At 41.1% G+C, this 27,859-nt stretch overlaps 1 protein-coding gene across 1 annotated transcript; it reads left to right on the top strand.

The window, feature by feature from the left end:
- The first annotated feature begins 680 nt into the window (after positions 1-680).
- On the top strand, positions 681-27,446 carry smc3 (structural maintenance of chromosomes 3). The gene is made up of 29 exons (XM_083979621.1): positions 681-874; positions 1,642-1,717; positions 1,829-1,867; positions 1,954-2,021; positions 2,288-2,359; positions 2,938-3,017; positions 3,133-3,211; positions 3,486-3,603; positions 3,841-4,016; positions 4,301-4,381; positions 4,823-4,987; positions 6,334-6,455; positions 6,925-7,138; positions 7,399-7,502; positions 10,724-10,823; positions 12,486-12,646; positions 12,737-12,878; positions 12,993-13,143; positions 14,420-14,572; positions 16,399-16,550; positions 16,881-17,039; positions 19,564-19,671; positions 19,998-20,106; positions 21,278-21,525; positions 23,197-23,409; positions 24,043-24,234; positions 24,939-25,116; positions 25,432-25,538; positions 26,267-27,446. The coding sequence occupies exons 1-29, from the start codon at positions 860-862 to the stop codon at positions 26,336-26,338; spliced, it is 3,654 nt and encodes a 1,217-aa protein (XP_083835747.1). The 5' UTR covers positions 681-859; the 3' UTR covers positions 26,339-27,446.
- The last annotated feature ends 413 nt before the right edge of the window (positions 27,447-27,859 follow it).

The raw sequence follows: 27,859 nt of genomic DNA, 5'->3' as shown, positions 1-27,859 counted from the left end.
TTTGTTGGGACAGGCTTCAAAACAACATAAGAGACAACAGTGACACCTGCAGTGAGCCGGTAACTTTGAGCTGGCCTTTAGGGGTCAGATTAGCAGCTGCTTGGAGCTTTACAGTTTAGTATCACTCCATTGTGGTATGCAAACTATTAAAACTTGCATGTTGCATCACATTTTGGAAATTCAACCCCGTGGAAAAACAAGTAAAATACAACATAATGTTACAGTTTAGACACATGCTCTGCAATTATCAATCAGCTGTAGTAGCCTTCATATAGCCTATATGTTTCTCATGGACTTATGGACTTCCAGTAGCCTACTTGTGTGTTCAGACCCGACTGTAAAAGGTTAAAGGTAAAAGGTATTTTTCAAAGTTCTTTTTACAGTCTATGGTTCAGACCAGACCCAGCGCTTTCAAGTACTTTCTGTCTTTGGCGCCTAGATAGACAGCCTGCCTGAACCAACTGCACATTATCGGGAGGGAAACAAATAGCAAACATGTCAAATTAGTTGTTTAAGTACAAACACATGGTGACTACAAACTCTACCTACCACATTTATTTGACCAAGTAGCCCCATTGTGGGATTTTTAGTCAACTTGAATACTAATATAAATTACATTGTAAATGTTTTATTGCTACCACCCTGTTTTCGCACAATGGTATGGTCCATTCTTGCCCGCCCCCGCCGCCATTTTCGATGTTATTCTCTTTAGCCGTACAGTGTTTCGCTAATTTTTGAATGCAACAATTTGTAAAATATTGTTGAGAATTGGGTTATTAAATTCCCTGCTTCTCCAGTACAGCGGAGAGGGGGGTTTTAACTCCACATTCATCCGAGGAGACGCCCTGCTTAGACAACCATGTACATCAAACAGGTGAGCTAACATCACCGGACTTGTGCGTGTTGCCGACTGTCATTAGCCTGACGATAATTGTGCTAACTTAACATAATTCTGTTGAATGGCTGTGTCCGGGATATCGATGTGTTGCACATTGTGTCACGTTTACCGTGTTGTAACGCTACGATAAACCACATCCAGGATAGATAAATGTTAAATAGCTATCTTTCTAACACTACTAACGTTATGCGAGAGTAGCGCTAGCCCGCCCCCCCTCTTAAGATGCTAAGCTAACAGTGCAAGGCTAGTGAGTCCACAGACGTCTCTCTCGTTGTCGTTAGTGTGGCACAAAACCACCACGTTATGATTTCATCGTATTTACCTATGAGCACAAATGTTATTGCTACCGCCTGATTTAATGCCCACCGTGTTAACCAACACACAAACAGCTGGTAGCGTCCTGAATGAAAGCTAGCCCGGCAGCCCAGGCCCTGCTGCCGGGTACCGTGTCCCGTGTCCCGCTCAGGATGCGTTTGTTGCCCAGGAGTTGCACACGTTTTACACACCGTAGGACAGCGGTGGCAAGTATGCTGCTGTACTCCGTGATAGATCCTGGTTAGAAACCGGTGTGCTTTCACCATGCCTGGTTAATTATGTTGTGAGCACAGCCTTTTTAAACAGATTGCTGATTGTTGTATTTGCACATTTATTTATTTATTTATGACTGGGAGCTGTCAACTGCACATTGGGATAAACAAAGTTTTCTGACTGACTGATGTGACCGACTCTGTGCTGTCCTGCAGGTCATCATCCAGGGGTTCAGGAGTTACAGGGACCAAACTGTGGTAGACCCATTTAGCCCAAAACACAATGTCATCGGTGAGTATGCACCCCCACTTTACTTCTAACCCACATTATTAACCCCCATTATACTACATTTCCCAACAGAAAAGTCACTCATGTCCTCATTGTATGCCTTTTTTGTTACAGTTGGAAGGAATGGGTCAGGAAAAAGTAACTTTTTCTATGGTAAGTGAGCCCCAGTCTTCAATAATAGTGAAACTCTTTCATTGTGTGATATTGTTTATAACGGTGGCTTCTTTCTATTTCCATAGCCATTCAGTTTGTGCTCAGTGATGAGTTCAGCCACCTGCGACCAGAGCAGCGCCTGGCCCTGCTCCATGTGAGTGCACACACACAACTGATGCCAGCTGATGTTTTTAAAAGTGACTCTTAGACAAACTGGTTGTGTAGTTTCTTATAAGACATGCTTATGTAGTATTAAAGCTTGTGTAACCTCCTCATAATAACTGGTGGATTAGAACAGCCTTAATAGGATTTGTTGTATTTCTGTTAAATAGTTAGAAGTTTGTGTCACAGAAAGTTGAAACACAGTGGGAAACAGATTTTAACGTGTTATTACTGTGTTTTCCTTCCCTGTCACCGTAGGAGGGAACTGGTCCTCGTGTCATTTCAGCTTTTGTGGAGATTATATTTGACAACTCTGACAACCGGCTGCCGGTAGGAATGGCAAACATTTCATTTTGATCCTATTAGTGCAATTGCTGAGGTTGCACTGCTTTTTTCCAACTTGATACTGTACAAACTTTCAGTAAGCCTATGTTATAGATGGACAGTTTATTTGTTTAAAACACGTAAGAAAGAATTAGAATTGGTACAAGTACCAGATGTTGGAATCACCTTCAAAACAATTTGGCTCAACATCCCTATCCCGGCTTCAGTCTGTTATGAATATATACCCTCTGTGTGTGTGTGTGTGTGTGTGTGTGTGTGTGTGTGTGTGTGTGTGTGTGTGTGTGTGTGTGTGTGTGTGTGTGTGTGTATACTGTATATGATGACTGTTTTGAGTATGACCACTGATTGTAGGTACACTTCAGACACCTCAGCACACACAGGGCTTATTATTCTGATGATGGATACTGGATGTTAGAGTGTCTTTACAAATCCAGAAGTTGTTTTTAATCTGGTGTTAAAATGTAAACGTACATCCCAGTAATATTGTTGCATAACCAGCTGGTTCTGCTGCTGTGTGATGCTCTGTGATGCTGTGTGACAACAATAAATGTCCCCTTTCCCAGATTGACAAAGAGGAAGTCTCCCTTCGCCGTGTCATTGGCGCAAAGAAGGACCAGTATTTCTTAGACAAGAAAATGGTGACGTAAGTATTTCTGTAGCGTGACTGACTGTCTGTGTCCCTGTTATCACAGGAAATTACCACTCTGATTTTCTCTCTTTCTCTGTTTTTTTTTTGATGGTGTCTGTTATTATTGCAGTAAGAATGATGTCATGAACCTTCTGGAGAGTGCCGGCTTCTCCCGCAGCAATCCTTATTACATTGTCAAGCAGGGAAAGGTGAGAAATTAGTGGGTGGGAACCTCACACACAACATGTAAGGGTCTGTTTTCACTGCCATGTTACTGTATGTATTACAGTATCTGAGTGGGGCCGTCAACAGAGAGCAGATCTCTTGGCTTCCTGTGTAATAATCCTTTAACTGCATTTTATTAGTAGACTATTAAATTTGAGAAATCAAAAATTGACAACTGCTAAATGTAATGTACACATTTTCTCACAAGAACAGTTTAGTGGTATATCTTCTTATGCTTTACCTACGTTTTACATTCAGATCAACCAAATGGCCACCGCACCTGACTCCCAACGTCTCAAGCTGCTGCGAGAGGTGGCAGGAACACGAGTGTATGACGAGCGCAAGGAGGAGAGTATTTCTCTCATGAAGGAGACAGGTAACAGCTTATTAACATCATTGTTATTTGAACAATACTTTTTAGACTTCTTCCACTTAAAACAATTTGTTTTAAATGTTCACATGTTCATACTACATGTTGAACTAAAAGCTGAAAAATATGATGATAATTCTTTGAAATAAATGTGGAAACATGACAGTTTTCATCGTTTTGTGGTAAAAAAACAAACATGGTATTAAGTTTGCACTTAATCATCGTTTACATTTTTAAAAACAGAGGGGAAACGAGAGAAGATCAATGAGTTGCTGAAGTACATCGAGGAGCGTCTGCACACCCTGGAGGATGAGAAGGAGGAGCTGGCTCAGTACCAGAAGTGGGACAAGATGAGAAGAGCCCTAGAATACACCATCTACAACCAGGAGCTGAATGAAACCCGCGCTAAACTGGATGAGGTAATGAAGTCAAGATATAAAAATCCTAAACTCTACATGCAGAGGAAAAAACATGATGTGTTTGACTTAGTAGTTGCACACAGTTTGTTGCTTAAGAAGGTTTTTTGCAACCTGCAGACAAATTTGTGATTGACTTCTATTTGTTGTTCACTTGTGTCAAGTACGAAGTAGATTTTTGTTCAGTAATTGGTAGAATAATGATTGAATGCATCCAATTAACTGTGGCATGTCCATTAAAATTATACCAAGGCTTTCTGTTTAATATTCTGAATGTGTTTTTTCAGTTGTCCTCCAAGAGAGAGACCTGTGGAGACAAATCAAGGCAGCTGCGTGATGCTCAACAAGATGCCAGAGACAAAGTAGAGGTATGCAATTCTCACACAGAGCAGTTATATTAATATGAAATTAACTCTGTGGGATGGGTGAAAATAAACCTTTTTTTTTTTTTTTTATCACAGCATTGTGTCTAAGGGACTAATCAAAATGACATTGTTGAATGTCACATTTGTCCTTCAGAGATAGTCATACATTTGTCTAATCCAGTATTGTGTGTGATGCGGTGGCTTTTGATAAAATTAGACATACGTAGTATGTACAAAAGCACTAATGGTCAAAAGCCACTGACATTAGTGACCTGCAGGTAGAGTATAGAAACAATCTATGAATTTTAGTGTCCAGTGCCACAGTCCTTGGTTGGCAAAGAAATTAACAGGAACTTTATCAACAAAGGAGTAAGCTGTATTTATTCATGCTCCCCTGAATGAAATCTCATTGTTTGTTTCTTTATATTGGCTCCTATTTTGTAGGAGACGGACCGCGTTTGTAGGGATCTGAAGTCCAAGATCTCTTCCATGAAGGAGGAGAGAGAGCAGCTGTCGGCCGAGCGCCAGGAGCAGATCAAGCAGAGGACCAAGCTCGAGCTGAAGGCCAAGGACCTGCAGGATGAGCTGGCAGGCAACAGCGAACAGAGGGTACGGAAGCCTCCCATCTGCGTCACTCCGCACACGTGATGCTGCACCAACAGCACTCTCCAACCCCCTTCCCCTGCATCATCACAGAGCATGTAGAGAGTGATTGTAGTCTTTTTATTTATTTATTTTCTTTTCATCTACTGCACTCATCCCTGTTACAGATAGAAAAGAGGAATTCATAGCTGGAATAGTGATCTTTTGTGGCTTTCACAAATCTAGTCAAGTGATTTTCAATCTATGAACAAATTATGCAGTCTTTAATGAAAGAGAAGTGGGTTTGCCAGATCCCAGGTTTTGTTTTGCAGTTTTAAAATACAGAATGACAAGGAAGACCTGACTGGTTTTTAAAAACTAATTATGAAAACGATTGTTCGTAATCAGCTTCGAAAATGTAATAACAAACCAAAAAGCACAATTAGTAAATTTTAGTCTTAATCCCCTTGGAAACAAGAGTTGACAGAGTTGATGCTGAATCTTTCTGCAGACTCAAAACAGAGGAAGCACCAGCCTGCTTATCAGACTCTTTGCCATCAGTTCCACTATACATCACTCTTGGCACAGGCGTTTGTGTACAGAGCTGGCACGGATCACTCTCCGTATGGCCTCATGTTCAGTGTGTGTTTGTGTGCACGTGTGAGTCTGAAGATGATAATCATACATAACGGCCGCATTGGCTCAGTCTCTGTGTGAACCGTGATGGGTCCCAGGCAGTATGCTGGCTGATGGTTGGATTAAGCCCACCTGGCTATGGCTGGCTCAGCATCAGCCAAAAGTTATTGGAGCAAAATGAAAAGCAAGGGAAGCAGAACTGCGTCACTAGCTGCTGATGGTCCCGGTTTTATCAGGTCTGAGTTGGCTTTGACATGCAGGGGGTGGGGAGAAGAGGTTTTTCATACCTGTGGGATGGCAATCACCCACACAGAGAAATCTCAGAGGCAGTTGGCAGGTCTGTTGTTCAGGTGATCTAGCTGGAATCTCAGATCATGAATTTTGTAGAGAATTTATAAGATTATTGTTAAGTGATGCTAAATAAATGGTTACCCAAACAAATGGCAATAATTCTACAATTAAACATTAAAAAACATACTTGTAGAAATACAAACGCATGGTGAAACTGTGCAGAAATTTAACAATTCACAGTTAATCAAGAGAATTTTATGAGATAATATGCCTTAAGAAATAAATGGTTTAGTGAGTCCCTCTCAATATATTCTCGTTTAATATAAACTGCCTTGTTTAATAATCTTTCCACTGTCCACATTGAATGAATTTAATTTCCTCCTCTGTCCCTTGATCTCTCTGATAATCTATAGTTGCTGTAAAATGTCATGCTCTTGCTCCTTCAGAAACGCCTGCTGAAGGAGCGTCAGAAGCTGCTGGAGAAAATCGAGGAGAAACAAAAAGAGCTGCAGGAGACCGAGCCCAAATTCAACATGGTGAAGGAAAAAGAGGAGCGGGGTATCTCCAGGTAGGGATGACTCATCCTCAGTCATGGCCCCTCGAGCAGCTGGCGACCAGGCATAACTTGATGAGTCAGGCATCACATTTTGAACACGTTTTCATAGCTAGAGATCAAGAGGTGGATGCAGATGAGAACATACCTTTGAAATTATTATATTTTTTCTGTTTTTGTGTGGCTATTTAAAGGTTTTTTTTGTATTTTGATTTGGGATGACACTTGGTAACCACCGTTATCCCATGTTTAATATCATAATGTGATTAACTCCAGGTAATTCACTCAGGCAACGTCTGTAGAAATGCAGATTTATAAAGTTGTTTATAAAGGGGCCAAAGAGCCCCTATGCCCTCCTTTGATTGACAGTAGGACGACACTAAGCCCTCACAAACTGACCAGGAACAGGCTTCAAAGTCTGTGAGGATGTCATTGGGATCGACCTTCACCTCTCCACTCTGTCTGTTGTCCCATCTCCTTGCAGGCTGGCCCAGGCTACCCAGGAGAGGACAGACCTGTATGCCAAGCAGGGTCGTGGCAGCCAGTTCACCTCCAAAGAAGAGAGGGACAAGTGGATCAAGAAGGAGCTGAAGTCTCTAGACCAAGCCATCAATGACAAGAAGAGGCAGATCGCAGCCATTCACAAAGACCTGGAGGACACAGAGACAAATAAGGAGAAGAACCTGGAGCAGTACAATGTAAGATAAAGCTTACAGGATCACTTAGAGAGAGAGATCAGTTTAAAATGAAAGTATATTTAGTTGTTTTGCTTAAAGTTGTGGACTGCAGTTTCTGCAAAATTTACAAAAATACCTTTGCTGCAACAAGTGGTAAAATTGACTTTCAAACACTGGGATAATGTGTTGCATCTGTCTTTTTTTTTTTTGGTTTGAATAATTTAATCTAACCTCAATGGCAGGAGAATATATCTGATCTACTTTGAACTTGTTCTTTTTAGAAACTCGATCAAGATCTTAATGAGGTCAAGACCCGTGTTGAGGAGCTGGACAAAAAGTATTACGAAGTGAAGAACAGGAAAGACGAGCTTCAGAGCGAAAGAAAGTAAGAACCACGTCACATCTTTGATTTTAAGTTCAGCATGTGCTTGTGCTTTTTGTTTGTGTTACCAGGCTGAATTTTATTGTCTAATGCCACAAAGTGTAGTGGCACATGGTTTAGATGAATCTTGGCACCGTGCCTCTGTCTTGTATTAAAACTGAAAGGTTGGGTTGCTCACCCTTCCTTTGAGCTAATGTGCTGTTTCCGGTTGGCAACCTTTAGTTACGTATCAGAGTATTGTCTGCTGTGACAGTGAATGTCACCAGTCCTTCCCTTTCCACATTACAATGTAGTTTATGTAACAGAGGACGATGCCTCAGGCCACTGATGCCAGACACTCTCTTGCTTGTAAAAGGTCCCTACAGTGGATACATGTTGAAGTGAGCTAGCAGTGAAAATATAGTCCGATAGATTCTGCTGTGCTTCTCAAAATACAACAAGTCATCATGGTAAAATGCATATTATTGTTTTTTAATGTAACAAGTGGGCATTGTCCGTTTTTGTGAACTAAATTCCATTCATTTGAATAACAAACAATTATCAGAGCTAAATTAAAATAAAATTCATAAATGTGCTTGTCTGAAATTGGCTTCATTATACACGCTCCAGTTCATTATGATCCATTGTTTTAGTCAAGTGGTTGAAAATGCATCATAATTACAGCTTTAATAGAAGCAGCACAACATGCAGGCCTCCCAGCCACAAGCTGTTAATAGTCTGTCATCTAAAAATGTGAACAAATTGAATATTAGGAAACAAGACCAAAACTGTTTTGGTTGTTATGTTGTGATTTAAAGGATAGGTACGCAATGTTTAAAAAAACGTTTTTTTATTACACATTGAGGTAGTTTTTATTTGCTGTAATCTGATTTTGGCCATTAAGAGAGTTGCTCTGCTCTTGTAACTGGTGGGGACAAAATCCTCAGGAGTTGTTTAATGCAAAACTGGATTAAAGGGTCTTTATAAAGGAACAGTCTCAGTTAGGCAAGGTAGCTGAGGTGTTTTTTTTTAAAAGCTAGTCTTTTCAGTGGCTTAGCAAGGAGCCACTGAAGCTCAGCAAGAAAACAGTCTGAAGTCCATAGAGGTCAATTTGTTCTACAAAGACGTCTTTGGGAGATGTCTCCCTGATTAAATCTACAGAAGCCTTATATGAAGTTCAAATGAACTCTGAAATGCAGGTTGTCGTGGAAGAGGGACTGTTGAAAATGTGAATCTGTGTTTAGTTGAGAATGATGGTTTCACGATTCGTTCCAGTTGTGTGGAAATGATTTGAATCGTGTGAAGATCAAAGGTGTGAATACTTTTGAAAATCAGTGTGTTTCCTTTTTGTATTATGTTGGAAATAAAGGTGCATCAACAGGTTTATAATGAATCTAGAGAAGGAATTATTTCCTTTTCCTTTTTAAGATTTTGTATGAAAGGGTTCTAAAAGAACAATGGGCCTCATTCACGAACCGTTCTTAAGAACAAATTTGTTCTTAAGTCCTACTTACGAAGTTTTTACGAAGATTGTGGCATTCATGAATGTTTTCTTATCCAGAATTTGTTCTTAACTAAGAACAAAATCTAAGAACAGTCAGGAGTATACTTATGCACTTTTAGGTGCTGAGACTTCTGCAAAAATAACCGATTATAGCGTTTTCTTCTGTTCTGCAGTTGTATGATATTATATGATTTGAATAAGAATTATTTTCTTATCTTTTATGATGTTTTTAATAATCATATATATTAATAATAATAATAGACAAATCATTGCAGTCTCTTAAAAAACATTATGACACTTAATTCATATCAGTTGTTTTTTTCTCTTTTTTTTGGGGGGGGGGGGGGGGGGGGCATACAGCTGCCGATATGATTTTTTTTTCCTAATTGCGGGCTGCAACAGTGCACTTACTGTAAGTGTTCACACTACACACAACTGTTTTTTTTTTCATATGTGATAATATGATGATATATGATGGCACACGTGAGAGTGTGGTCTCTCTGATAACAATCCGAAGAGCTGCATCCACTGCTGGCTACTAAATATAGCCTAAATATAAATATAAAAATATAAAGCAAATATAAGCCTTTTGTTTGTTTCTTTGTTTCATTCCTGCCGCAGTAGCGCCACTTCACTACTTAAGTTCTTTTTACGTGTGGAGTCTGGTGCTCCCTCCCAGATTTTCATTTGAGCATTTGAACTTTCTTTCTCACTTCACCTTCTCTGCTCAGTGCCTGTGGGTGCTGTGTGCACACGGCCCTGCAGTCTCATGCCCTTTTACGGGCATTGATGGGGCTGTTACCTATGCTAATCCTATGTTAATTAGACTCACCTGGCACACGCCCTCAACTTACGAGGAGATGGCATTCATCAAGTAGGAACACAGCTGCGAACAATTCTGAGGCTTACGAACGCGTTGATGAATCTGACGTAGGGTTTTCTTAAGGAACTTCTTAAGAACAACTTAAGAAAGAATCTAAGAAGGTTCTTAAGAAGATATTGGTGAATGAGGCCCAATCATTTTATCACAGCGTCTCAGGCTGTGAAGGGATGTAAAAATATTTTTTAAAAAGCCATGGTTTGATTCCTACCTGATGAAGTTGATGTCTTAGCTTTTTGCTTTCACAGCTCTTATCCCACTTAGTTGCAGTAACTATGAGTGTGCTTCATGTGCACTCTGGTAATCTTCAGGTTGTGTGTTTGTTTACCTCACTGCTCTGATGTGATGCCCTGTGTGTGTCTGTGCAGTGCTGGCACACACACACACTCTCTGCCATAGGACCCTTAGTGCATGTTCGTCACCCCGGAGATGAGCCAACATATTGGCGTGTCACAGCTAGAGCAACACGACTTGCACAGTTTAAGCTTCATCCACTACTGTCGTCATCATCATAGGTCGCACTAAATCCAACATCTTCCCACACAGCGGAGCAGACTGAGATGATACTGCTGGAGCCTTCTCTAACTCTGGCCTGGAGATTTTCTGCAGACTTGCTGCTGTGCTCAATACTGAACCCTTTGGCTCCATGATGAAATGAAAAATATCTCAGGGTTACTAGCACAAGGCTTTTTTGCATATGACCTGAACCGATCAATATGCGCATGGCCTTTTTTCGGAAGCTATGGCTTTTTTTTTTCTTACTGGCTGACTCCCGTTCATGTTAGTATCTTGGCTGCAGTTGGGTTTTGGTGTTCCTGGTGACATAAGTGTAACAGTGTGTGGCTGTCTGTGTCTGTCCAGCTACCTGTGGCGTGAGGAGAACGCAGAGCAGCAGGCCCTGGCAGCCAAACGAGAGGACCTGGAGAAGAAACAGCAGCTCCTTCGAGCGGCCACCGGCAAGGTCCGTGTCTGTGTGCATGACTGCATAATTACTGACTTGCATAACTCAGCTACATGATACCCAATGCTTCCGTCTGGTCACCAGTTAAAGATGTTTATGCACACAGGAAAGGAAATTACGTTTCAGAGGATTTACATTGATTTCAAATTGATCATACCACCTAAATTATGTTGTTTGCAAGCACAAGCTCACACTCCCCTTTTACTGAGGATGACACTTGTAAGCCAGAGGAAAAGTTGCCATTCTGGCCATGCATTAAACTGTTACACATTAAAGGGACAACGAGGAGTTTCTCCATCGGCAGAACGAAAAATTCCGCGACAATAAAAAGTCTCACATTATTGTGGATGAATCTACGTTACCCACACTTGTTAATGGGCCCATTTTCGATAAATATATCGTTTTGTCTCTTATCGTTATTTTGTTATTATTAGTGGTGGTGGAAAAGCTGGTCGAGCCGACCAGCTTTTCCTTACTTTCGGTTTCGCGGACGCTGCCCGGCGAGTCATGAGAATAACGCCGCTGAATCGTCGTTTATGGCCGGAACTACGACGGTATCTGATCGTCTTCGAACCTCCGACTTTCATTCTTGATGAATGAAAACATGAGTCTGTCTTGCGCCGGTCAAAGAATTTCACGGTGCGCGCGGAGGCTCATAAATGTAGTGTGAAAATGCATTTGCTTTTCCAAAACTCCTCGTTGTCCCTTTAACTTAATTTCTGAAGAGGAAGAGAGGAAGTGGGCAAGTGTCGATAAATAAAACCGCCAAGGGAAAACGTTCCTGACTCTTCAAATGAGCCCACCTGAAAACTGCGAAGGACTCTCTTTGTGACTCAGACGGCTGTCAGGTTAGCCTGGATGTGCCTTGCTACAGGCACCTTATCATAACTAGCCACATTTACATATGACTCACTCTCTGTGCCTCATCCACTATCTGGCAGTCTTTTCTTCTGGGTTGATACATCAATCAAATATCACTTCTGAATAATGACTGCTGACATAAAAGGAGGATGTTTATGGCTTCATGAACAAATGCCCTACGTTCATTTTTCTTTCTTTGGGTCTGGCTGACTCATCCAGTCTCCAGTAGTGTGGACCCTATCCTCTCTACAGTACAGACCATAGTGGTGCACAGAACTGCCAATTTCTTTGTCTGTATTTGTCACAATATGAGCTACCATACATTTATTTAAAACGAGCAGTATAAGAGGGAATTGGTGTATTTTTTTTATATGTTAGTGTAAGAAGGGGATTTCAGTACAGCTGCTGTTGCTGGGTTCTGAAAAATGTTATGTAGTGATAATTTTATAAGAAAATGAATTTGTGGATGTAATTTAATTCATAACTGGAGCATGAAGATTTAATTTAATTTTCTTTGAGTCGTCAGTATATACGTGTATATACACACACACACACCTTATGATCACTTATATGGTCATATTCAATAGGTCTTCTGTTCTCTTGAAGGTATTTCAATGAAAATTGGAGTCTAATAATCTGACTCATGAATATGCTGGGTGCAAATCTTTCTCGATCTCAAACAGCCTAAAGCCCTCAAAATGAAGTTGTTCCATCAGAAAATTAATAATCTCAGCAGAAACAGCCTGGTCCCTGCACCTTCAGAGCCTCATCATAGTATTCTTCTTTTTCTCGCTCCTCCAGGCCATTCTCAACGGTATTGACAGCATCAACAAAGTTCTTGAGCACTTCCGCCGCAAAGGAATCAACCAGCATGTTATTAATGGTTACCATGGCATCGTCATGAATAACTTTGAATGTGAGCCGGCCTTTTATACCTGTGTGGAGGTGACTGCTGGGACCAGGTGAGAACTCTACTATTATGATGATGATTATTCACTGAGAACTCTTGATAATCTTTTCAGTAAACATATCGCCTATGTCACGTTTCTCAGACTATTCTACCACATCGTGGAGACTGATGAAGTCAGCACCAAGATACTGATGGAGTTTAACAAAATGAACCTGCCTGGAGAGGTCACATTCCTGCCCTTGAGCAAACTGGATGTCAGGGACACTGCCTACCCAGAGACCAACGTAAGAGACGTGCATAAATTGCACTGTTAATCGTTATGTAGACCATGTTCTGTTAAATGATGCTGTGGGGAATTCTTTCCGCTGTGTTCACACTGTTTGCTTTTGTCCCTGAAGGACGCCATTCCCATGATCAGCAAACTGCGCTACAGCACCCAATTTGACAAGGCCTTCAAGCACGTGTTTGGGAAGACCCTGATTTGTCGCAGCATGGAGGTTTCCACCCAGCTGGCCAGAGCTTTCACCATGGACTGTATCACTCTGGAGGGTAAGCTGAGAAACTGATGACAGTACAGTGTACGTCACTACCACCTGAACATGGAGGGAAGCTGGCAAGTTCTACAAAAAGCAGATTTAAGAGTTTCAGACTGAAATTGAGCCAACAATGTTGTTAAAGCAAAAATAAACGAACCATGCAGAAGATATCTGGTAGGTATTTACATCAATTTGTCAGTTGTTTAATATACCACAAGGCGAGCTTGTACCTGTTTGGCCCCCTGTGTATTTGTCAAATTGACATCCACAATTGTATCTTGTGTATAGAGGGTATGCGTTTACTACGTCACGTTGCCCTCAGCAACGCCCCTTCCGTTCGGACTGAGTGGCAAAACAAACCCCCCTCCCTCAACGTGCTGGCAGATAGCGGTGGACTCATAAACTGGATAAAATATGTTTTATTTAAAACAAATGTCAAAAGGAATCGACAACCAGCTCCCCAAAAGTGTCTGCTCCACGGACACTGACAATCCTGTAACACACAGTGTGACCGCAGACAGGCTCACTGTTATTGTGCAGAGGGACGAGATTACAGCTGTTACTGTCGTCCTGACAGTGACTCCCGACACTTTAACCCGAGCTGCTTTTATTCTTAACAAGTCAAACTGTAGGATGTGTTAGAGGACTAATTTATCTGTCTAAACATCATAACTATGACACCTGAAACTGTAAACACAGCTGATCGATCGAAAAAAATTGCAGCTCCAGTGAATTTACTTTCCGTCATTGAGAACAGGTTCTTGAATGTAACTTGGTCAAAGTGAGACGTATCCTCAAGATTTCTAGCAGGTCTGTTAGGTCATGCATGTTTTACATGCTGGCAAAGCTAGACATGTCAGACTTGTGTGGGCTCGGAGAAAATCGCTTCGTTACTTGCGTCGTCGTTTTTAAACTTTGGCGGCTCTGCCACTCGTCTTTTTGCCACTCATGTGCATACCCTCTATATGTAGTATTTGTGATAAATGCATATCCATCCCAAATCAGAGCAGTTGTAAGTAGTAATACTTGAAGTTTGAACTGTATAATTGTTAATTCAGTTTGTAAAAGCCCTTCCAGACAGGCTGTAAAAAATGTTTAGACTATTGAATGTAAGCTTGTTTGAACCACTCACCTTATCTGAGTCGTTCTCCATACCCAAGCTGGCCCTTTGCAGATGTTGAGAGGCTTAGCAGTGTCTCCTGATAAAAAAACACACTACAGTGTTTGATTGGCTGATGGTAGCTCTGTAGTTTCCTCATAAATACAATATAATGTGTTGTGACTTCTAGGTGACCAGGTGAGCCACCGGGGAGCGCTGACAGGAGGCTACTATGACACCAGAAAGTCTCGTCTTGAGCTGCAGAAAGACATGAGGAAGGCTGAGGAGGAGCTGAGCGAGCTGGAGGCCAAGCTCAACGAGAACCTGCGCAGAAACATTGAACATATCCTTTTCTAACAAACACGATGGGCTTGTTAATCCATATAATGTTACATTATCGATGCCCTCAGGGAAATGTTGGCTCCCAGTGCTCATCTGCTGGGACGCTGCAGCGTTGACTTGGCTAGCTGTGCCGCAGTAATCTCTACAGTGTTGAGGATGGTTCTGTCGGCCAAGTCTGGACCGGGTGTTTATTTCAAAGTGACTCAAAGTTTCTCTAGAAGCTTCACCATCTGTTCTTCACTTTATCAGAAGATAGAAGAGAGCCCCCAGTCCACCCCCACCGTTGACATACTTTCATATTTTGTGAGATGAGTCACACCTAAATACCAAACAGCTATGATGTTAGCGTCCATCCCGTTAGGCAGAAGTGCTTGACCGTGACTATCTAGGAACCTCTGTACTATCTAGGAACTCCACAAAGTTGGTGAACCTCGAGCGCTGCCCTCACCAATTACAGGCTGATGTCATATGGCTGAGCCTGTATTTTAAATGTGGATTAGATCCATCTGGGCTGTGGCGCTCCCTCTAAGCCAGCAGCAGGCTGACTCGGATGCAAGAGAGGGTCTAAGCAGGTCAAGAAAGATTAGTGTACGTTAGGTCATATCGGCCAGAGCCATGACTCACTGCTGGACAGCCCATGAAGACAAAATAGGCGGATCAGAGAGGATTTGTGTTTGCATGACATGTTTATGAATACGGTCACTTCCGCCCAGGTATGATTATCTGTGTGTTTGCGCACCTGTGTGATTGTGCGTAGCCTCTCACTCACGACCAGTTGTGCGTATGCAGGTTAATGTGTGCACCTGGCGATTACGTGAATGTGTGAATAGGCAAGGGAAATGGATGACTGAGCCGATGACATGGTGCTTGTCCTTCACTCTTGCAGCAGTGAGTCAGTCAGCAGATCAATTATTTAAAAGCCTCCTGTTGTTCACTCCCCACCTCTGGCCTGTCGATAAGCATGAGATTATGCTGGTGACCCCCACCTATCCCTTCTATTTTAAGTTGCCATCTTCATTTTGCCAGTATTGAGGTCATGCACTGACCTTGGAATCTGACTGCCTGTAACGCCTGTACCTCTTATTAAGGTGGCCATGTGAAATTTTTTTGTTTTGTTTTATTCTTAAGAATTGAAGAGTTTCAGAGTCTCTTTGCTCTGATTAGTCGTAGCGCTACCCTATTGCGTGCAGAGGCAGTTTGAAAGACAGCCTTCATCCCGCCCCCTGGATTGAGCCGAGGTCTACTGGTCGTTGCCAGACTAGACATTTTAATGATATAGTCTGGCTTGTCAGGCTAGCACATTTCTTTAAAAAAAGGGAAGTGACCTGGTTTGAGCTGATCCCACTCATGTTCTTAAAGCATCCATTTTCTCTGCCCAGGAACAGCAATAGACTGCCCTGTCCTCTGACTACCAGTAGCCCATTTTAACCTCAGTGTTTTATTGAATCCCATCAAACCTCAAAGGACCAGAGGTGTGTTGCAGTCCTTGAAGATCAATAAGCCTGTCTGTTAAATTAGCTTAATGATGAGTTTGTGCAGTCCTCCTCCTGCATCCGGTACCTGGATGTCACATGACTTCATTTCCTAGTGGGCCTCTATAAATATGGTCTCTGTGTCCTTCAGGTTTTTTGTCCATTTGTGTATGATGCTTTTTTATCCTGCTTTATTTTGGTGGGAATTACAAAATGCATATTTTCAGCCATTTAAGTCGTAAATAAGGTAAACACACATGTTCAACTCAGAAACTATCTTTGCTGAATGACTTGCTGGGAAAAAATGAAGTTTCATCCAACGGTAGCATTGTACTTCCTTAATGGCTGCCTCCACGCATCAACAATGAGATCGACCAGCTGATGAACCAGATGCAGCAGATTGAAACACAACAGAGGAAGTTTAAAGCCTCCAGAGATAGTATTCTGTCAGAGATGAAGATGCTGAAGGAGAAGAGGCAGCAATCAGAGAAGACGTTCATGCCCAAGGTGATCACACACTGATCAAACAGTTGAATCTTTGATGATGTATTTTTTCAACTCTTATGTCAGTTCAAACAACACAGTATCCAGGTCATCGTTATCTTATCCAAGGGGCTTCATTCGTCAAACTAGTGAGGACTAGTCAGACTGATGTGTTGCGAACTGATGAAGCCCCTTGGATAGGAGGCGAAATGTCTTCCTAGACAAATAAAAGTCCAGTTGCCTTCGATTCAATTTGTTGCCCAGAGACAAACAACCCATTATTTAAGTACAAAGTTTAGAGCCATCCTGTGCTATCCACTTATGCCAGTTTTTCCACGTCTGCTTCCTCTTTAGCAACGTAGTCTCCAAAGTCTGGAGGCCAGTCTCCACGCCATGGAGTCCACCAGGGAGTCTCTGAAGGCCGAGCTGGGCACAGATCTGCTTTCTCAACTCAGCCTGGAGGACCAGAGGCGTGTTGATGACCTCAATGATGAGATCCGTCAGCTCCAGCAGGTCAGTTCGAGGACGGGGCAGAGACATGGTCCTTTTAAAGTGTGACAAATTGTGCAGCAGATCCCGACAGTCGCTGGGATTTCTGTTCAAATAAGAAATACAGTAGGTTTATGCTGTGAGCTTCTGCTCAGGTGAAGTCTGGACCATTTGCTTAAAACCCACCTGTGTCTTGCACAGTTTATGATAAAACATTTTAAGATATTCCAGTGTCCCACCCCCCACCTCTTATTTTGCAGCGGGGGCAGGATGTTAGGGATGTCACTATCCTTTTGTTTGTTCATTTCCTCCCCACAGATTGGATCAGAAATCATTTTAGAAATGTGCTGTTAAACTGAAATAGTAATACAGAATTATAATAATAATTCATTCCTTTGCCTCTGCATGCTCCTATGTAGTTACACCCATTACCCATGTTTGTTTCTCTCTTATTTCTCTGCCTCCTGTGACCTTGTACACGTGTACACGTTTACATGGAATGAAACTGTAAAAGTTTAGTAAAAAATCCCTAAACGATACACGCAATTTTTTTTCTTCATATTTTTATACATAAATTTGGGGGTGGGGGGGTGAAAAATAGTCCCGCACACTGTCTTAATTTAGAGAAAACTATGATTTAATAAAAATGATGCTGTGACGCGCTTCCCTCCTTCAGACAAAATGTGTGCGAGTGGGTTTTTTTTTCTTCCTTTTTTGCGAGCGAGTGTGATGGCGCCGTAGGCTAAACGCACATCCGAAATAAATGCCGGGTCCAACATTGCTTTTCTGGTTGCCAAAAAATATTCAATGCAAATATAGCCTCTCTAAACACAAACAAATAACCTTAAACGGATTGAAAGGGATGTCTAGAGACATTAAAGACGGCCGAGGACTGACGAGACGCCTCTGGGCTGGTTGCTCCTGCCCACTTTGTCCGCTGCACAGTGTCGGCTCGGCTCGCTCCTCGTTTTAAAAGTTGCGTAAACAATTAACTGTATTCCAGAAAGGAGGTTCAACAAACTCTGAGTCTATCCCTGATCTCTGAGTTGACTTACTCTGTGAAGTGAAACTCTGAGTTTTCTTGGAGTATGTTGAGCTCGTGCCTGACAACTAGTAAAAAGCCATCACCAATGGAGCTCCAATATTGTGATTCACCATGGCAACAGGGGAGAAAACAGGAAAAAAAGTAACTCGGGCACAGCTGTGGCCCTAAGAGTCACTGACTGAGTTAGATGCGGTCGACTTTTAATTTTGAATTTAACATAACTTTCTTTTTTTGTTTTATTTTATGACTGATAGATAATTGAAATCAGCTGAAAACGAAATATAAAAACAGTCTCGTGATGGCTCCTCACTTTGAACTTTTACTTTGAATATGAATAAAACCATTCAGTGGATAGCCTATTTCAACGTGTATAAGCACCAACATGCTGATTAACACACGTCTCGTCCTGCTGAGAAGAGAGAAGGACAGTTAGCCCACTTATTTAATCTTATCTTAAATGTGCCGGCAAACACGAAATTGTGTTGTTGGAAAAAATATATAGGCTATAAAAAATATAATAATAAAATAATATTTTTATCTGTGGGAAATAAAGAAAACCAAGTGAAATTTGAGTTATTTCTCTTTTTTTCTGGCTGCTAGAAGGTTATTTCTTAACCTGCAAAGTGATAGAATCTCTTCGTATTTTTTTTTTTAATCTGAGAGCACGTCAGCGGATAGTCGATGTGCGGCCGGAGAAGCGGAACCGTTCGGCTCAGGGAATGAGAGCTCGTCTAAATGAATCTAAATGTTGCTCCTGCTGTAAAACTATGTGAATTATTTCTGCTGCGAATATCAGACTAAACAAAAATAAGGCTATAGCAACCTATAGCGTCCTGAAGCGTGTACACGGAAAGAATTGCACAGTGTACACGTGTACATATTTTAGTACACGTTCACATCCCTACTCCTGTTAGTGTTTCCAAAATGACCTGATTGAGGTGAGAGCAGCAGGCAGCATCTGTGTGTGGGATGTTTCTGTGATCCAGTGTTGCCCCCCCCTTTTCGCTTTAGCTGCCAGCTGCTCTCAGCTCTCACCTCAGTGAACTCTCATCCATTTCCGCTACTGTTGCACAACAACTCCACCCCCACAACATGGAGCCTTATTACATGTATGGCAGTTGGCATGGAGGCATGACACCTTTTTAATTACAAGTTGTTGTTGTTGTTTTTCCCAATAAGGTATTTTCCCAGGATTTATGTTGTTCATAGATAACTATATTGTACATGTATCGCAGATGTTTATGAAAGACTGTGTATACACACACAGCGTAGTGGCAGCTTTTTTCCTGTGTGAGGTGGATGTTTTTTTTTTTTTTTTTATGCCAAGTATTATAAAAATTGGTTTCTAGATCAATTATTGCTGTGCTTCACATTTGTAGTCTCCTGATGGCGTCATTCTGAGCAGCTTCTCCATCTGATACATAACTGTGATGAGCATTTTTAGATATTGAGCTGCTAAAACCTAACTTTGTGTTGTGTGTTGACCTCATTGATCGACCACAGGACAACAGACAGTTGCTGAATGAGAGGATCAAGCTGGAGGGCATCATGACCAGAGTGGAAACATATCTCAACGAGAACTTACGGAAGCGTCTCGACCAAGTGGAGCAGGTACACATGGTCCTTTTGAACTCTGTAGAAAATATCCAAACTCTGCATGTCATTTTGTTATATCATGTAATATAGATCAATATATTCTTTTGAATTCTCAAACCAGTAAATTATTCATCATTGCATGCATAACCAGTGTGTGTTGTGCAACGTCAGTGTATTTGTGTGCAGGTCTTAGATAATATAGTTACTGTAATGTGTTAAAATTATGGTCTTTGTAAAGGGAGAGTCTCTGATTCAATAGTTTTCATTCATACAAGTCAGAAGAGGGGCATTTGAATTTCCATGACCCTCTTTTTGATGTGGCCTAATTTGCATTGACACAGGAGCTGAATGAGCTGCGAGAGACTGAGGGAGGCACAGTGCTCACAGCCACAACATCTGAGCTGGACGGCATCAACAAACGTGTCAAAGACACCTTGTCTCGATCAGAAGGTACGCAATGTACTAGAGATGCAACATGGAGGTGGTGGTGGTGGTAGTGCAACGTCTGGAGAAGCCTCTGAAGGGTGAACTGTTCACAAAAGCATGAGGGCAGTTAAAAAACTCATACATTTCCAGTTCTCACAGATCAGTTTGCCTTGGCCTGACTGCATCATGCACTGCAATCAACATTTCTGATTTTATTCAGATCATCACAGACACATACTCACGAATACTCAAATAATGATAATAAAGAAACGGGAACTGTTGAATAACTACCTCTTAATAGAGACAGATAAGACACACAGTTGAGATTAGCAAACTTGTGCCCCTTACTCTTCTCGAAAAAAACATATTGTGATGCATTTTAAATAACTAACAAAAGACATTGGTTTAGTCTGGCATTTACAATCTTTATTTAGTCAATATATATTGTCTGCATTGAGCATCTGTAGACTAGCCAGCAGATGGTAAGAATTTCTGTGTTAAATTTCTTAAAGTGTATTTATTTGCAGCATAAAAAATAAGGAAAATTACAAAAACAGAAATGAAGTAAGAATAGTAATGTGGGAGAGGTTAAAAACCCTATATGGGCTTATGAAAAACACCTCCCCAAACAATATGCAAAAATGCAACAATATTTTAACAACAACAAATGTTTGACTCCAGAGCCAGCATGGTCGCACAGTTGTATAAATGTTCTAATTATTGTCAGTCTCTTACTAAAGACGCATTCACAGCACAAACTCACTCCTAAGAAGGTATCATATTCTCCTAATATTCTTGTATCTAAACGCTACAAAACAGCAATTTTCTATTCATGATTCAGGGAACAATCAGATTTTTCTTTTGTCTTTTTCAACAAAGTCGGAGAAAACGTCTCCACATAAGTAGGTTGATGGAGAGTATAAAGGCAAATGGCATAATTGCAGACACTGAATGAAGATGTAGCTCCTTTTTAGTACTAGATGTGCTTGTGCGGTCTGTTAAATTAGTTATTTACTTAACTTTTAATAGCTAACCTTTAAAACCACAAATACGGTAACAACAAGGTCACTTCTCATCTTGTTGTTACAGTATTTATCATTTCAAGTTAGTTGATGTATGCACTTAGACTGCATTTGGTTTGAAACTCTGCTCTCCTCCGCTCCACCCTTATCGCCTCCTTCAACGTGTTCCCTAGATCTGGATACTCTCATTGACAAGACGGAGGGAGAGATCAAGGACCACATAAAGAGCATGGACCGCTGGAAGAACATCGAGAAGGAGCAGAATGACGCCATCAACCACGACACCAAGGAGCTGGAGAAAATGACCAACAGGCAAGGCATGCTGCTCAAGAAGAAAGAGGAGTGCATGAAGAAGATCAGAGAGCTCGGCTCACTGCCTCAAGAGGCATTTGAGAAGTACCAGACCCTCACACTCAAACAGGTGCGCACACACACACACGTACACACACACACAGCCTAATGACAATGCCTGTTGGCCTCTGGTTTTTAAGTTTAATTTTTCTACCAGGCAACACCAGCATCATTCACTGGTGTAATATTACCAATGTTAATGTTTAATGTGGATTTATATGTTACAGTAGATGCTGTCCTTGATTTGACCTGAAATCTATATCCCCTATTGATGCCAGAGTGTGTTTACAGCCATAACAAATTATTTTTTGGACCACTTGGGGGCAGTGAAACAAATGTAAACACAACGTTGATGTGTCGTTGACATATAGAGTTGATATGGCAAAGATGCGAGCTAATGCGTAAGCAAATTGTAAATTCAGAAGCAGTAAAACCAAAACAATGAGCTGAAAGAGGGCGAAGAGCTTTGTCAAGCTGATGGGAACAGCAGAGGGGGGGATGATACAGATAATACACTGTCACATTGTCACAGCAGCTGTGTCATTACACAAGTCGGTTGTAGTCATAAATTTGTAGTCATTCCTCCTGTTACCACAGCAACGTGACCTTGGAGAAACAATTTGACTTCACATCGATGCTAAACACATAAGAACAGCAGCAGTAACAATAACCATGCAAGTCTACTGGAGATGAGCAGATCGTTTTCCGTGAATCCTATCCCACCACTGGAGTCACAGTTACGGTCTCTGTGCGCGAGCACAGACAGACCCAGATAGACACAGGTCTCCTAAGGAATAAGACCCAAGGCCATCACATCCCACCCACTCACCAGTGACTCAGACACTAGTTAGTGCTCTGGCTGAGTTTTTTTCAGCCAGCTGCCTCTGGGAGCACAGACTGCCAGTTGAGTGGACTTGGCTGCATCTTTCATAAGTGTCTGAGCATGTGCATTGTGTGTGTGTGTGTGTGTGTGTGTCTGGTTCTGTGTCTCATCTCCCCTCCTTGTCAGTGCTGAAAATAGCCTCACACTTTCTCATAAACACTCCACATAGTTAATCTTTCTCCACAGGACCCTGCTAGGGGCAGGATGGTGCCATTGATTGCACAAGTGGATTAGAGTACCAAGTAATAACGGCTCTTGCTCATGTTCCCTTGGTCATTAGTGATTCAGATGGATGAATTTATAGTTTGAGTGTTTGGAGGATGCGTGTCACATTTGAGACTAAGCTAGTTGTTAATTAATCAGGTCATGCCATTTTCAGATATGAATAGAATCTGGCAAAGAACTTTTGAGTACTTGTTAATTTTGGATCTGAATTTCTGCCCCTGTTTAACTTCACAAGTGTTGTGTACACATTAATTCAACTAGCTTTCTAGCTTTCAACATTTGCCTGTCAGAATGATGCTCAGGTTTGTTGTCAGATTGTAATTATATTATAATTAATTTTAACGATGCAGCATATTTTAAATGGCCAGGAAAAACAAAAGGGGACAAATTATGCAGAGCAGCCACCAACAAAATAAAAAATAGTCCTATTAATATGCATAAGAGTGGAATGTATAAATAATAAATTATTGCTGATATACATGAAACAGAATTGTAAACAAGAGTCATGAGAACAAGTGTATTTTGAGAAATCATTTTCAAGATAGCATCCTGATATCACCTGGAGCTAATCAATAATAATAATAATAATAATGATGATGATATTAATAAATCATTTTTCCTCTTTCCCAATAGTTGTTCCGAAAACTGGAGCAGTGCAACACAGAGCTGAAGAAATACAGTCACGTTAACAAGAAAGCTCTGGACCAGTTTGTCAACTTCTCCGAGCAGAAGGAAAAACTAATCAAGCGTCAGGATGAGCTGGATCGTGGCTACAAATCCATCATGGAGCTCATGAATGTCCTGGAGCTGCGCAAGTACGAGGCCATTCAGCTCACCTTCAAACAGGTACGTGGTCACGTCACACTGCAGCTACAGTGCACGGTACATACACACACCCGGGGACTTGGCCTGTGTGAAGATCTGTGATATCAGTCAGTCAGTGTGTTTTGGAAACGCACCTTCACAAGATGAGCCAAGTTTTGCAGGATGTTGGTAAAATTGTTTTTCTCTATGTATGTAGGCCGACTTCCTAAAAAGACACCTGACTGAACACTTCTGAGACATTTATATGAACCTGAAAATATGAGCGCGACAGTGAAATTAGGAAGTATTAATCCAGAGTAAAAGAGAGTAAAGACGGGACCATAAAGGGAAGCTGTCACTCAAACAGATGTTACACACACATCATATGCATCTGCACTAAACCGTGCTAGGTAAACTGATATAAATGATTCCTACAAACTTCCTTTAGATCAGTATCATGTCAGTCATTTCTGAATTATTCCATGGGCTTAAACAGAGAAGAAGAAGCATTTTTACTGAGCTTTTTTTTTGGACAGTATGATCAATCATTTGGTATTTCATCTCACTAGTAGAACCTTTAGAAATCTGTTAATATCACCTCCATCTTCGTATTTCTAATCTATCCTGGCTAATAATCGCCCTGTACCCCTTCTTGGCTGGTTTTCTCTCCCTAAGGTGTCGAAGAACTTCAGTGAGGTTTTCCAGAAGCTGGTGCCAGGCGGCAAAGCCACGCTGGTGATGAAGAAGGGCGATGCTGAAGGCAGCCAGTCCCAGGATGAGGGTGAGGGCGGTGCAGACAGCGAGAGGGGCTCGGGGTCACAGAGCAGCGTTCCTTCAGTGGACCAGTTCACTGGAGTCGGAATCAGGGTAAGAATCATTTCTTGGTTATTTTTTTTTTATCCCTTTTGACTGCAAAGACTTGCCCTATACAAATGTTAACGATGATTGATTCTAATAGAAAATATGGGTTGTTGTTTTTTTATCAGAACTAAAGCTAAAGAAATCATCTTCTCATCTTGATTGCATTTCTAAACACATTTATGTACTATATATGTATCTCATGTATTTATTTACAAAAGAAACTCTTTATGTGAAACAGTAGGTGAGCAAATACCATCTGGTTTATTTCCTGAGTTATTCACATTATAATTCTCAGTTCTCTTCTACGATAAACATGATTTTTTTCTTTTCTGTGCCAGTGGTTGAAATTTTGCATCAAGATCATTCAAGAGTTTTCTGTAGTTTCTTTTCTGGGAACATGTCACTTTGTATTTCTGGAGAACCGGCAGCATAACCTTGGATCGCGGATCCATCACCACAAAACAGAACCAAGATGAAACTGGTCATACTATCAGCAGCTCACGATTCTCGTCACTCCAGATTTATCTCCAAAGCTTTCATGTTGGCGCAGAGGCATTTTGGTTGTTTGTTGGATTATCTGTCTTCCCAGAACAGAGAATCTGATAAAACATAACCACACAGCCAAAAATGAACTCGGCTTTCTTTCTCTCCTTCTTTTCTGCTTTGGGTGTAATTTAACAATCCAAACTTTGTTTATGTGTCCCGCACAGGTGTCGTTCACAGGGAAGCAAGGGGAGATGAGAGAGATGCAGCAGCTGTCTGGAGGTCAGAAATCTCTGGTGGCTCTGGCTCTGATCTTTGCCATCCAGAAGTGTGACCCCGCCCCTTTCTACCTTTTCGATGAGATCGACCAGGCCCTGGACGCCCAGCACAGAAAGGCTGTCTCAGGTAAAGACCTACCAATGATATCTGTAAAGAGCGAATGTAGTTAATCTCTAATATGAATTAATTGCTCAGAGGAGCAGATAAAATAGAAATGTGTTAACAGAGTCTGCACTGTAAGCCTACAGTAAATCATGATGCGTAGAACTAGATTTGAAATTCAAGGCTGCTGTGCTGTGGGGAAAAAAATGTAAAATTAAAAGATATGTTTCCATTACAAATTCACCACAATGGATGTGACAGAAAAGTATAGTTCCCCTCTCTTTGTGAAGAAACCCATGATACATCTTTCAATCCTTCTCTGTATTGTGTTAATTTCAGACATGATTGTAGAACTGGCCGGCCACGCCCAGTTCATCACCACCACTTTCAGGCCTGAGCTGCTCGAGTCTGCCGACAAGTTCTACGGTGTGAAATTCAGAAATAAGGTGAGTTTGGTCCAAAAGGACAGGGTGTGTCATTCAACTTTGACTTTATTTTGTCTCTTTGCTGGTAACACCCAGGGATGGAGGCTTTATGTTTTTAGGTTTGTCTGTCCATCCTGTTCTTTTGAACTAAGGGAATTTCTTCAAATCTGGCTCAGTGATGAGCTGATTAGTATTTGGTTGTCAAAGTTTACAGCAAACTCACAAACCTTTCATGGCCATATCTCACTAATTCATACATTTTGACACAGTTTAACTTAAAAAATGATGCTCTTCATGTTTGCCACTCATAATGTTCAGCGAATACACTTCCAGCCCTTATTCAGTGCTGTAACTGCTGAGTGGTGGATGGTGACCATGTTTCTTGCAGCTCAGTTGTTTGAGGCGTACAGTAGTACAATATCTAGAAAATCTAGTTATGTGTAAAGCCATACCTTTTTGGATTAAACTGCAGACCTGCTGTTTTGTCCTCAAGAAACGAAGAAAATGTAGAGCTTTATCTTTCGCTCTTGTTAATTTCTCTTAGTGCTGATTCAGATCAGCCGTTGCTTTCGACACCACTGACCTCCACATTTTCCCCCTGTAGACCAGGTTTTTCCGCTGAGCTGCCTCTATGAAAAGAAAATGCTTCCTCTTGAGTTTTGAGATTTCATAACGTAAATGGTGGCAGCTTAGTCAGAACAGCTCAATGGGGGCATTCATCGGTCATTAACTGTGTGTTTGTGTTTTAGGTGAGTCACATCGATGTGATCACAGCGGAGCAGGCCAAAGACTTTGTGGAGGATGACACCACCCATGGTTAATGGTCCTCAGCTCTTCATCATCCCCCTCATCCTCCCGCTGCCGACTCTGCAGTGCACTGCGTAGCTCAAAGCCTTTCACAACAGGGCCCAAAGACAGAAATGTGTTACTAAGTCCACCAACCACTTTTAGTGCGCTCTGTTCAAGATAAACTCAGACTTTCTCTGGAGGTGGAGATTTAATTGGAAACATGTTCAACATCGACACCATTTCATGCTGATTAAACTATAAATGTGAGAAATGTGCTGAAAGTCTACGATCGGGAGGTTTGTTGTCCAGTACCTGTGTGTGGATTTGGCAAATAACAGAAGTGCAGTTCTTTTACACTGAAAAAAGAGAAAGTCTTTTTGTCTGAAGAGGTCCTGAGGAGAGCACTTGTTACTTTTTGTGTTACTGTGATGAATCTTTCTGACAAACAGCAGTTTTGAGCTGAGAGGTAATATGCCATTTGAAATGAAAAGTGCCAGAGAGGCTCTTAAGAGTAACAAACCTTCAGGACCTTTTCAGAGAAAAATCTTCTTGTGTACAGTAAAAACACTTTTGATATGACTTAGATGAGCATTGTTAATCTGAGACCTTAAAATTCAATGGAGATGAGCGGGTCTTGAGCTGAGAGGGTTTTTTTTGTTGCCACCCTGCTACCTGTTCACTCTGAGGTTTCTGTAATGTATACTCTTTGTACCTACGAATTAATGCTAACCTTTATCTGTCATAACCAGCCAGTTGGCTTAAAATGTTTAAAGATTGTTCGATGGTTGTTACTATGCTGTGTATTTTCCTGTATGGTTTTTTTTTTTATTTAGGTCATTTGAATATATGAAAAGTTTAATTCCAAAACATCAGATATCTGTTTTAGAAATCAACACAGCCCCTGATTTGATTTCAAAATCAAAAGTGATTCAGTGATGGATATTTGGGTCCTGAAATGACTCATAACTTCTGTAGTAAGCCGAGTTGTAATTAATCTTTTGTCTGTTTTCTAAATGGATATATTGTTTGGGATTAAACTCCTCATATGTTGTGCCTAGTTTCAAATCTGCTTTTTAAATGTTTTTGTTCCTTTTTATGTAATTTGAAAACTAAAAAAAAAATGAAATAAAAGGTTTAAAAAATAAAACTGTAAGACATGGTTTGTATTGTATGTTATTATTATGGACCACTAGGGGGTGCTGTGTCACTGATACCCGATGATGCTTGTCACATGGTGAAAGCAACATACTCAGAGAAATGGTCTGAACGTTTGTGTTTCTAGTTAATACACAGCAAATATTAATCCAATTGATATTTGTAAACATATTTGATTGGATTTGTTGATACAAGTGCTTCATCTACTTGCCAATGTTTGGTTTTGTTATTTCTGTATTTTTCGATAGCTTACCTTCTTTTAATATCATATGCGTGCCTGTATTTCATCCTTCAATATCAACACCAAATTAACACAATCTTTTCAATTATAATTCATCTTAAAATATTTAGGGAAGGAAACTCCATCCACAGCAGCTGCAGCCCCAGCGTCAGGGCAC

Source organism: Trachurus trachurus (assembly GCF_905171665.1).
Source record: "Trachurus trachurus genome assembly, chromosome: 1".
In the NCBI taxonomy this organism is placed as follows: domain Eukaryota; kingdom Metazoa; phylum Chordata; class Actinopteri; order Carangiformes; family Carangidae; genus Trachurus; species Trachurus trachurus.
This window is presented reverse-complemented; position numbering and strand designations above follow the sequence as displayed.

What these genes read in the sequence shown, in the direction of transcription:
- smc3 (XM_083979621.1), top strand. An exon ending in AGAACCTGGAGCAGTACAAT is followed by an intron (nt 7,139 to 7,398) that starts GTAAGATAAAGC and finishes TGTTCTTTTTAG; the next exon opens with AAACTCGATCAAGATCTTAA. An exon ending in AGATCCGTCAGCTCCAGCAG is followed by an intron (nt 17,040 to 19,563) that starts GTCAGTTCGAGG and finishes GATCGACCACAG; the next exon opens with GACAACAGACAGTTGCTGAA.